Raw genomic sequence first — 12,578 nt, forward strand, 5'->3', positions numbered from 1 at the left:
TGTGTGTTGTAGGAAATGAACAACACCTACGCGCAAACATGTAGCCAAAGATTAAAGCTTCGAAGAAAGCACGCAGAAATTCACTCTTGCACAAGTGCATGCACACATTCCTCCTGTTGTCATGGCTGGCTAAAGAGGCACAATGGAGCAAGTGTTCTCTCAGACAGGGAGGAAGAGAAGGAGGGAGCCAGGCAGTTCCTTCCAGCTGGGTCATATTTAACCAGCAGTATCATCATGCCAGCCAAAACGACCTGCAACACAGCCACCCACACACGCTCAGCCCATCTCTAAAACCGAGCCAGCATTTGCAGTTCAAACACTGCTTTGAGATAAGATTTTGTAATCTTCATCGTGTTCCTTTTCTCATTACCTCCTCTTCTTATCAATACATATAAATAGCCCATGGTATATGTTGGTGTTGCTGTGAATGACACAGCTCCTCAACAACCCACGCACAAAGGCCTCACGCTGATCAATAAAAAATTGCCCATTCAGAGTCGAAGGCATGTTACGGTTGATGTCCTTCCGTTTCAGACAGACCCCTCACTTTGTGGGGGAGTTTGTTCATCGCTGATACAAATGGGCCTCCCACACAAAACACAGCGAGGCCAGATGCCGGGAGAAATGTACATATACTTGTGTTTGTCAGCGTGTTTTTATGACTGTGTGTGCGCACGCATTTGGATTTGTGATATGAGCTACAGCACTTGAACGCAGGCCTGCTTCACTCAGACATGGACAATCCTTACTCTCTGCCCTGGTTTCTCCCCAACTGGAAACACTCTCCCAATGAGCCAAGAGGTATGTTTGGAGTTTTAGAATGAATTTAAGCTGTTTGTTTCTAGATCTTCATTTTTTTTTTTTTTTGCAGATAAGCCACACTGTGTAGGTGGATATGTCACATCATCCTAAAATTACCTTATTTTGTGTGAATGTTTTAAGCTGGTTGGCTTTGAGCTTTCATTTTGTAATTTTCTTTACAAAAGCCATTTTTACTGCACAGTGGTGGTTATTGCACATTCACCTCCCTTGGTTTGCTGTGTTTGGTGGTGGTGCACAATTGTACTCTAAGTACCCCCCCCACACACACACACACACACACACACACATCTGCAAAAACACATTCTCACGGACACATACGTGCCTCCAATCATTTCAGTTTTCCCTTCCATTCTCTCAGGTACTTATGAGAAGAAGCACAATCGGGTGTGACACTAATGTGTGAAACACTGAAGGTCAATTATCGCCTAATTTCCATTCTGCTCACATCTGACAGCTGCTGGCCCTTTGAGTTACGTTAGACTGAACCTATGCTGAATGGCCAACCTTACTCACATCCTGCAGTGTATTTGCATATAAATTGCACCAGAAATCAGTTAATAAACCTACACTTTCTGGACTCTAACCAATCAATAGCATCAACAGGAGGTGGGGAAAGGCAATTATAAATCTGTTAAATGTACGACAAGCGTGCTGATGTGTGTTAGTGTGTGGGTATTCATGAACATTTGATCCTCTCTGAGCAGTGTATATTAAACCCCGAGAGGAAGCGCTGATCCGAAAGGTCAGGTCATGACCGTCCCAGCAGGACTATTCCATCCATCACTGAGAGATGGATGAGCAGCAGCTGATCAATCAGCCTAACCTCAACTTACTGTAGCACACTTTAACCTTTCGACTCAGATCCTAACTGCCCCCCCCAGGAAGGCTCGAGTGTCAACTGTTGACCACCGTCATGATTAATGGGCTGCATGCATCACTCTCAAATGGATCATTAATTTTAAAGGAAATAAGTCTCTGCATATTGCATTTCTACAATGCTGACAGCATTAGATTGGGAATAGTTGCATTGGCAGTGCAAATTAAAGCCAATGTTGTTTTTTCAAGTATTAAGATAGTGAGAAGAACAACATACGTACTTTGGCACTATGTCAGATTAGCAACTGTGTCTAATTTAAATTAAACATTTGTTTCCTAATGTACTTCAGGGACAAGGTTGCATCAAGCAATGTTCAATTGATATCTGTCTCTTTGTTCCTTGATATCATTAATAGTAGCAAGCTTTATAGGTAATCACAAACATAAGATAACAAACTCCCAAATGTAATGTAAACATGCCTTGTTGGGTTTGCCATCTTACAATATGTCTATCTTAAGACACTGCATTTCTTGACTGCTTGACCGATAATGTTGTCTGGTCCATTTCGGTGGTGAAGACATCAGGAGGCACTTTCCACTCATTTCCACTCATTAGGAATTTATTTTCTCCCTGGCAGTAAAATACTTACTATGAGCCAGCACACAACTGCTGTAACGTTCAGTTAAACTGGTTTGGACACCACAAACGTTGAGGGTGATTAACTCGAGCAGACGCACTTTCGCCTGACTTTAGATAGAAGCTTGCTAGCCTAGGAATGTTAGGGCTGTTTGCACTCTTTATGGACCTCACAAGTGTAGGAATGCATGGACGAACGCACACACTCGCTGCCTCTCCCCACATGATGACTCTGCCTCTTTCCCAGAAAAAGACCACTGACAGATTGCCTATACGTTGAATAGAGAGAGGAGCGGTACAGGGAAGGAGAAAAGACAAGGACAAGATACCCCCTGCCCAGGATCTAATCTTCAATCTCTGGGATCACTGATATCTGATAAGAACAGTGTAAATCAGGAAGCAAAAGAACCCCCTGCCTGAGCTTTGTGTCTATACAAGACAGACAAGGCATCTACATCCGTCTCTCACTTTGTGAGGATTTACAGTAGCTGGAGAGAAGAGAATCTGAATCAAGATCGAGATTTTTGTCATGTAGCTTTTCTCCCACACATGGCTCAAGGAGATGTAAACCGTGGTTTTGTTTTCTCTATTCATCTATTGTATTGATTTTCACCAGTAATTATCTAGTGAGGATTGAACATTGTTTCTTTTTTTCCTGACATGTCTTGCCTCGCAGCAGTTGCTTGTTACAGTAGTAGCACATATTCACATCTTGGAGCTGCCCACTACAACCACGTTGTTCTTCTGTCTTCTACTGGGGATTGTATTGTGTGCAGGAAAATAATACAAAAACAAGAATCATTGCTTACATATCCTTGAGCAAGGGACTTTGACATAACTCCTCCATCCTCTATCTAGTGTTTGTATTAATAGAGTTGAACTCCTAAAAAGCTAACAGAAGAACACAGAAGAGCTCACATGAGTGTGTTGTGAATGTAAAGCACAGGCACTGCCAGAATAGAGCCACATTTAAAACCCCTTAATAAGTAAAGCAGCCAAAATACGCATTTATTAATTTAACGCAGACCTAAGGGACATGCTGAAGGTGATATAAGAAGGAAGCATGTATTTGTCATTTGCTTTTTTTTTTTTTCTTGTGTCAAATTTGAACTATTTACATTGTAAAATGTGGCTTTGTCATGTATATGCATCATATTTAAATATTTAATGAAAGTTAACTAATTTACTACTGCAACATCATAAAACCTAATCGATGAAATGACAGAGGAAGCAATTGAATTGTGCTGAAAATGAATTAGATGTACCTCATCATCTCATTAAGTGCCACTTTAATCAAGAAATTCTGCAAATGCGCATCTGGCTATAAGTTCATAAGGTCTAATGGTCCAATTTGTGTGGCTAGCGTGTGTGTGTGTGTGTGTGTGTGTGTGTGTGTGTGTGTGTGTGCAGCTGCATGAATGCAGTCAGGATTTGTTGTTTTTGTTTGTGGGAAAGTCTGCATAAATTAGTGACTTAGTGTGTGTGTGTGTGTGTGTGTGTGTGTGTGTGTGTGTGTGTGTGTGTGTGTGTGTGTGACGAAGCACAGTGACAGAGCTCTGGCCATCTGGAGACAGATGACAGCTTGAATCACCAGAGAGGAGGATGGAGGAAGAAAGCGGAGGGGGCGGGATGGATGGGAGGGAAGGAGGACATGAGGGAGAAGGTACGAGGGGAAGACAGAGAGAGGAGCAGGATGACATCAGCAGGTGGGTGAAACACACAATGACGAACGCATGGACATGCACACACATTACGTCTCTCTGTGGCCCCGTTGAGCTATAGCTAATGACCTGCTTGTCAACACTTTAGCCTAATCATCTCAGAGCGAAACAGGGTGGCAACTCATAGACTCATCCAAACACACACACACACACACATGTGCCCACAAGCTTACTTGCACGCTGTTAGTTGTTGTAATACGAGTCAGCTTGATGCCTGATAAGAAAATTAGCCTTCCAAATAGAAAATCACCCAGCGCTCAAAAGGCAGAGAAACATAGGGCCCGGATTTTCTCTCAGCTTGTGGAAGCTTATCGCCCCTCTACTCCAACACTCGTCTTCCCTCTCTGCCTCTCATTTCCCCTCACAGTTGATTCCGTCCTGCTGTTTTGCCGTTTTTCCCTCCCTTTGAAACCTCTTTATGATCTCCATCTTCATCTTGACCACCACTCTCCATCCCACTCCAAAGTTCTCTCTCCTTCGCTCAAGTAGGCAATGCGTAAGTGGCAGAGTGGCAATACTCATCTACTTTGCATTCCAGACATTTATTTTTTTCTGTGTCGAGTAAATAGATATCATCTGTTTCTCGGCTCCCATTCCGTCCTTTATTGCTCAACGGTGAATGTAGAGAGCAGATGGGAGATGGGACGCAGCAGAGCGTGCAGGTATAGTGGAGGATTTGAGATTGAGAGTAGTATAGGCAGACATGTGGGAGAGAAGTGAGGAACAAAAGGGAAGGGAGAAGCCCATATATTCATCATGAAAACATAGTATGAACAACATAAGACACACGGTACTCTGTGTTTGCTAAGTTGGTTGGACTTACATGGAGAGGTGTGATCAAGTGTGTTCACAAAACTCCTAGACCAGCTCTATTATAGCTTCCACATATCTTGAGCCAACATCTACCAAACATGCAACACCATGTCTCCATGATGGTGGTTTACAATGTGGTGTTTGTGATCCACGTTAATCCTTGGTTGAGGATAAAATCAGAATTCCAATAAGGACAAGTTGACATCTTCAAACTGCTTGTTTAGTCAAACCAACAGTCCAAAATCCAAAGATATAGCTAATCTTCTATATCTTCTAAGCTTGAACTACGTCATGTTGGGCATTTTTTTACCTCATAATGACTTAATCAAATTAGTTGAAGATTACTTTCCTGTCTGATATTTTAAGCAAAGACATAATGTAGGAATATGACTGCTCTTTGTCTAGAATTCACTTTCACAAATGCCTAAAACATAGAAAGGTTACTTAATTCACTACTAAATGAAGAGCAGAAACCTTGCAATATGATCTTGTCAATCATGGGTCTGGAGCCTGTGTCTAATTGAGGTTTCAAAGCCATGAAAACATTGGAGAAATCCCAATTTGAAGAGCCAGCTAGCCCTCCACTGAGGAGCAGCTGTTGCTGAGGCTGCTGGCTGGTGGAGCTGTCCCTGGTGCTGAAGAGAACTTCAGCTGCGCGGCGAATTCAGCCGCGCCTGTCCCTGCCCAGGGTGCTGAAAGTGTCACTCTATGGTGAGTTTGTGGTGATCTCATTTGTTACTGAAAGCTCCCGCTAAATTAGCCCATTACTAATTGTATTTCAATACACCAAAGCTGCAGTAAAAGTGTATGAGAAAGTAAATCGAAACTAATAGATTCTACTCGCATCTCTCATTGTATTCTGACGTGAAGTGAAGATATTAGATACTTCATTTCTAAAAGTGTTTCCAAATAGGTGTTCCCAATTAAAATGGTATCAGTTAGTTGTATGTGCCTGGAGGTATTTATAATGAAAAAGTGCAAGTATGAGTTTGACTTTTTTTTTTTTTTGATTTGTGCAACTTCAAAAACGACTTAATTCCAGGGTTTCTCTCACTGTTTTATTGCCTGGAAACTAATGCGCGCCCGCCCACATGCGCCTGTGCGCTCCTTATCCACAAAACATCTGCGCACGCACAGACACGCTTTCGCCCTGTCTCTTTCTTCAGGAGCATCATGAGAATATAAGCAGACGTCATGAAGCGAAAAAAGATAAAAAGGAAAGGGGCATCGGGCCCTCCAGTCATCATAACATTACTGCAAGTTGCATCATGAGCACAACCCGGTGCCTTTGTAAGGAGAGCGTGGCAGAGAAGGGGGAAGACGACGACGCGTGATCTTGCGTGTAAGTGGACATGCTGAGCGACTGTCTTATGCGCCGCTGACGAATGATCTAATACCGGTCGAGTTGGCGTGGAGAGTCGAGACATGCACCAGATAGGCACGTCATCTTCAACCTGGCTTCTCTGTCCTCCTCCTCCTCCTCCTCCTCTCACCCGGCCCTCGCAATCCCTTCTCTGCACGATTAAATGAATAGAGGTTGATTACCGTTTATTGAGCGACGAGTCCGCTGGGAAAGCTGGTTTTGATCGCATGGAGACAGCGCACGCTACTCTCTTCAATATCTCTGTTAAAACCTTCCACATATATCTATCTTTTGCTATGTGGCCCTTGGGAATGGTAATTGTGTTGCAAGGGAGGTTGAAAACGGTTTAAAGTGAGACCGGTTGACAAATGAAGACACCTACTAAAGCACTATTAAACATCTGAGACACGGTGCTTATGAAACACAGCCTTTTTTATGCCGCATCCCACATCACATGTATCTGTTGGCCACTGTTGGTCATTAATTGGCAAGTCTTGCTTTGGTTTGATAAAGTCTGCGGGTTGGAAAATGCCACGAAACCCGGGTCTTCTCTTCCCTCTCCACTCCGCCTCTCAGCATAGCGTGAAGCTCTGGTGCCGCTCAATGGGAGGATGGGGCAATTGCTGGTGGCTGCAGAAGCACCGGGGGGACGCGCTAGACCACCTCAACGCCGGCGTGTGCACGTATTTATGGACACCGTTTAAAGTAAACGTTGTAACAGAGGGCGAGATAGATAGTCCAGCTATTCCTCTTTGTAAACATGTGCAATAAGTTAGAGTCGCTTTACTGGCTCCGAGAGTAGACTCAAACGGCAAGGGAGTGGGCAATAAAAAGCTCCCCGGACGCAAATAAAACAAGAAGCCTCCGACGAATATAGCCGCAATGAGATTTACTCCACATGAAAGTCGAGAGAGATTTGTCAGTATCATTGGCACTGAGCTGTGTGTGATAAACCTACATCTCACTGAAACCATCTGGGTGCACGGTTGATGACACAAGTTTGATCAAAAGTGGGTGACACGTGGGAGGTAGTTGGTGGGAGACATGAGGGATGACGCTTCTGTTGGAATAGTAATGATCAAGCTCAAACCACACTTATGCCGCAAACTGTGCTTTGGTGATGCTGAAAATGTGCCCAGTTTTCTCTCACTTTTGGAGTATGTGCTGTCCAACCAAAAGGTACGAGTGGGCGAACACAGCGCCATGACTCACTGTCAAATTCATATTGTGGCCGTGGCAGTATTCTTGCCTTTTGCTAAAAATAGTGTATATTCTGTGGTGTGGAGCCAAGACAGTGATACAACGGTTGGCTTTCTTTGCCAAAGAACATGCTCAGGATGGCAAACATTCGTGTGGCTCTTCCCCGAAAAGCAATGGGCTCTAAATAAAGCCACAGGCTTTTTTTTTTCTTCTTCATGAATGTCCACAGAAAAAAAAAAAAAGATGGATCAGTAACCGAGTCTCTCCTTTCACAAACCCATTATGTTGCGAAGACGTGAAAGTAAATGAATAGTAATGATAATCTGTTGAATGCCCAGCTCCGGTTGCACGATTTCCATTTGCAATTATAACCGAGGACAGAAACTCCATAGTCAGTTAATTAGGCCTAACCCGCCAAACACACACATGCGCAAACTCGCGCACACTGTGTAGCCTACACACACACACACACACACACACACACACACAGAGAGAGAGAGAGAGAAAGAGAGAGATAAGAGAGAAAGACAGAGATAGAACACAACATGGTATTAATTGATGTATAGGGCACTTGGGCACGTGGGAGTTCTGATAGGGTCTGAGGTTGGAAACTGAGAAGGAAAAGAAAATAGCACCCCATTCATTCACTCTCTCACACACACATACACTCTTTTGGACTCTGAACAGCATAATGATAAGCATCCTGATTGACTACCTAACACAGCCTAAGGTTTCTCTGTACCTGTAAAATATCCTTTACTGGTAGCAGGAATCACACAATGTTTATTTATTCATCCCCACAGCTCATTAAATCCACCCTCATTTCCTCAGAAAACACCTCACACAGTCCTGCAATGAAATGCAGCAACAGAGTCAAGGTAGGACAGAGGCTCAGTTGCAATTCCAGAGGAACCGCTGCCACCAAAATAGCCACCTCTCCTCTATTAATAACTTTGGGTTCTCGCACAACGACATCGCAGCAAGGTTCTAAATGCGCCTTTAGGATGAGTGCGCGTGTGTGTTGCTGATGCTCATTTGCATTCAGTGAGGGATTGTGGAGGGTGGGCGGTGGAGTGGGATAAACCTGCTGTATTTTGCAGGTCTTCAGCGGTACAGATGGGGGACTTACCCTTTACTGAGGCGGCCAGTAGCCCCATGTATAAGAACAGCACCCGGCTCCAATGGTGCGCCTGCACTCCCGCCTTCATTAGCGAAAAAATCCGTATTCCGTCCCCTTTCCTGCATGCGCATTCCGGTTCTCTCGCAAGTCCAGTTGCTCCGTCCCGATTTGAAGCGGCGGTCATGGCAGGGCTTTTTCTCTGGTCTGGCAGGCACGATACTTCTCAGATGGTCAAAAAAGGGAGATTCACTCGGTGTCGGCGCTGAGAAAAATCCCAATGCATGGAGGAGGCTCGGATCTCGCAGCTGGACTGAACCATGTCATGCGGGGACCGAGGGGTTCAGAGTCTCTTATCTGAGAGGATATATTTCACACCTAAAGGGAGAGAAAGGAGGGAAGGCAAACCGCGGGGGAGACGTGATTCAAGTGGTCACTGATCTACCCAGCACGCGTAAAAAACAAATCACGGAAATCCCTCGTCCGCTCCACATATGTAATTGATATTACCAGACGTCAAAAACACAGGAGATCCCTCCTTCAGGTCGTCCCGCAGCACTTATTTGTCCTTCTCTTGATTTTGTCTCCTTTTAGCAACAACATTTGCGGTGCCGGTAATCCACGTTTAAACTCGTCATTAGACCGAGATTCACAGGAACCAACGCTGAATGATTGAGAGCCACACAGGTTATCCGGATCCAAGACAAAAATCGCCTCGTTCGAGAAGTTCTCAACCAACGTAGTCAGTAGTCAGTGATCTGACTGTATAGAGAGAAATAATCAGTATGTATTCCCAGTATCGCAGCGCTTGGCCACAGCGTCGTCTCGGGTCTGTGCGACGCCAAGAATCAGACTGCAGACCTGCTCCCTCTCTGCGCGTCTCTCTCTCTCTCTCTATCTCTCTCTCTCTCTCTCACTCCCTCTCTCTCACTCTCTCTCTGACCCCTCTCCATATCATTTGCCCACCCTTTCACATTTGTAATTAAGATAAACTCAAGTTAAAAGGCCAATAATCGACTTTTCAAGCTAAACAAATTTGTTTTTCTATTAGATAAATATTCCTCCATTATAATTAAAAACGATACAATAACAATAAGGGTAATAATAATGATAATAATAATAATAGCAATACAATATTCCGCATTAAATCCACCGTGTACCAATGTGTTATGATAAAATATAGGGGTCCACAACGAGGCTATTGTCTCCATCCATTAAGACCAATCATGGAACTGCCGGCCAGTTTAACATAGATGTCCACTTCCTGCTCACTAGACGTGAAATTGATGCTTAACAGGCTGGAACCCTCGACCGTAAATTTGAATGTCATTTCCACTTCTGCATATGACCGGTATAATTAGTTTTCCGCAATGCGCCGTGCGTGGAAACAGTCGAGATAATGAAATGCGCATTGGCCTTCGACCCTACATTTAAGGTGGGGGATCATAAATAGTCTTCCCGCAACATTACATTAAACTTTGCCAACCCTGGTCTGCTCATGCACCTCCTGGTCAGGTTGTTCATAGATTCGGCATTATTTAGACTAATGTGAGGGATTGGTTTATTATAGGAAAGGGGTTCATGCATGAAGTATAATTAATTTGCCAGTGTCAGTTTAGGGGTATTGCCTAATTTCGTTGGTCTACTTGTGCTCATGCAAACGTATTATGCTACGTGTTAGTTCGATCTTTGATATTGTCGCATTGAATGAAAACGTGCAATGCAATTCAGCGCACCAATAAGCTCGTTACATTACTTGAAAAATGTAATTTGAGTTAAAAAAAAGTCGAGAGCCGGAAACGGAGACAACTATCCTTCAAAATAAATAAATTTAGCGATCAATTTTAGGAGAGCTAAATTGAATAAATAGTCAAATAGCATGACAAATGAACATACTATAGAACTGTTACAAAGTCATATTTCTGCCACTTTCCTACAACTGATCGACTATACAGCATGAAACTTGTTGTGCTTTGACAAGCTTTGATACCTCCATTTAGGGACAAATACTGAGGTCATAGAACCAGCAAATGTTTCTCTCATAACGTTATTGCACAACTTCATTTTGCTTTACATGTGTGCAGTGTCTCTGTGTAGCCTACACGGAATCAATTAAAGGTTATATAACAAGGACGCAGCAATAATAATGATTCGTACAACATAAATAATAGATGACAAAAGAGTCTGAAATAATGTTTGAAGATGGGAAGGAGCTGATTGGCTGGCCTGGAATCCATGTTACTATGATACCAACGGGCACAGGTAGAAAATATGTAATTTCTGAAAAGTAAAGCAATTTTAAGAGTATGTTTTATATGCTATTGGTAATAAGTATTATAATGCAGCCCCGTGTTGTGAGCAGAAACATAATGGACCCTGTGAATGTTGTATTGAGGTTAGCAGTGTCAGGTTGGGTATGCTTGAAAATGATTTGTATGCAGTGGAAAGTAATGATGATGAAGCACTCTGTACACAGCCCAGAGGATAATCCTGCAACAGGATTTGTATTTAAGAATGTACTTAATTTGATGTAGAAGAGTTAAAAGTGCGAACAGTTAATACACTTGAAGGATTTTACATCGGAAAGCCAGTGGCGTCATTAGCCAGCAATACAGTCAAAGTTCAAGGTATACTCATCACAAGTGTCAACACTATAGCATTCACCCAAATAGTTTGAGAAGCCTTTATTTAAATAAATAAATAATATAATTAATCATTACATATAGATACATCAATGTTTGCGCCCATTGGCAGTGCATTCACGGTAAACTGTGGGAAAGTGACAGAAATATGGCTTTATGACCGTTATATATTATGTTCATTATTTAGAATATTGGTTTGTTTCTTTAATTTTTGCTTTCCACAAATTGGTCGCTGGAGCAAACACGTTTGAAAGCGCGCAACCTTTACTTTGAAGGCGAGCCGTCAGCTGTTTCCAGGTCTCGATTTCCCTGATTCAATTTTAATTTTTTTTAAGTTGTGTAATGCAACAAGCTGACGGTTTGGTGCGCGGAATTTGCATTGCACGAGTTCATTCAGTGCGAACAATAACACAGACAAAGCGTTCACCGCGTTTAAGCAGCACCGAAGAACGACCTCACACGTAGCAGAATACATCTGCACGCGCACAATAATGAGGTTATGCAATAACCCTCAACTGACTAAAACCGCTGTCGTTGAATTATCATTCTCAAATCCCAACTAGCTGCTATGACAACCTGCCAAGATCACATCCACCAGCTAATGTTCCCTTTCAAAAAGCTGCTTCACAAATACGCAGCCCGACGCTGTGAAGAGTGACAGAGCCCATTGACAAGCCCGTGCGTGTGAAAAACACAGTGAAAATGATGCCATCAGGAAATCCTCGCGAGTTAGCGACTCCGAAACACTTCGTGAGTGCCTTTGCACCGTTTCCGCGCTCCACCTGGATTCACCCACACGTTCCGCACGACAACTTTGATCGTGTCTGCAAAAGCATCTGGGGAAGAGTAAATGAGGCCAAGGAGGAGCTTGGCGGAGGACATAGTTCACCTGAGAGACAGATGAATAAAGACTGCAGGGCACCAGACAACAAACCAAGTCATCGGTGAGGCTCGACACGCACAGAAGGTCTGGGCCATTGTAACATAAAAAACGCTGTAAATGGGTCCTCAAGAGTCGTCTATGAGAGGAACTTCATAGCTAACCAACTGTAGTGTGTTTTCCCTTAATACACTCATATATGCTACTACCTTTGCAAGCTAATACAGCTGCATTATTTTGTTCTTCATTTTGGTATCACCTCATCTTCATTTCTCTGAATGTTTTTATTTGTTTATTTTGCAGGGACAATGCACACCAATCAACAGTGAAACTGTAAGTGAGCCAGAGAGGCTAGTTTCCATCTGATGTCCCCGGCCAGATGTTTGAAGGCAGCCTAAAATTACAAAATTTCAAATTAAAATGGAATTAAAATTCATAGATAAACAGACAGTAACGTATAGACAAAACCCATACACATATAAGCAAAATAAAAGTGTGCGACACTAGAGCAGAGCAGACATAACAGGCAGGCAGAACAAACCCACCTACAGTAGCCTACAAGCACAT

The 12,578-nt window shown here is 43.2% G+C and overlaps 1 protein-coding gene across 1 annotated transcript in view; it reads right to left on the bottom strand.

The window, feature by feature from the left end:
• csmd2 (CUB and Sushi multiple domains 2) overlaps positions 1–8,676 on the bottom strand; it is a 201,255-nt gene extending 192,579 nt beyond the window's left edge. Inside the window, exon 1 of the mRNA XM_076075332.1 lies at positions 8,502–8,676. Coding sequence (XP_075931447.1) covers positions 8,502–8,676 — 175 coding nt within the window. The remainder of the gene's footprint in view (positions 1–8,501) is intronic.
• Between the last annotated feature and the right edge of the window lie 3,902 nt (positions 8,677–12,578).

This window comes from Anarhichas minor, unplaced genomic scaffold (assembly GCF_050575085.1).
Source record: "Anarhichas minor isolate MPS153535 unplaced genomic scaffold, ASM5057508v1 ptg000051l, whole genome shotgun sequence".
Lineage (NCBI taxonomy): Eukaryota > Metazoa > Chordata > Actinopteri > Perciformes > Anarhichadidae > Anarhichas > Anarhichas minor.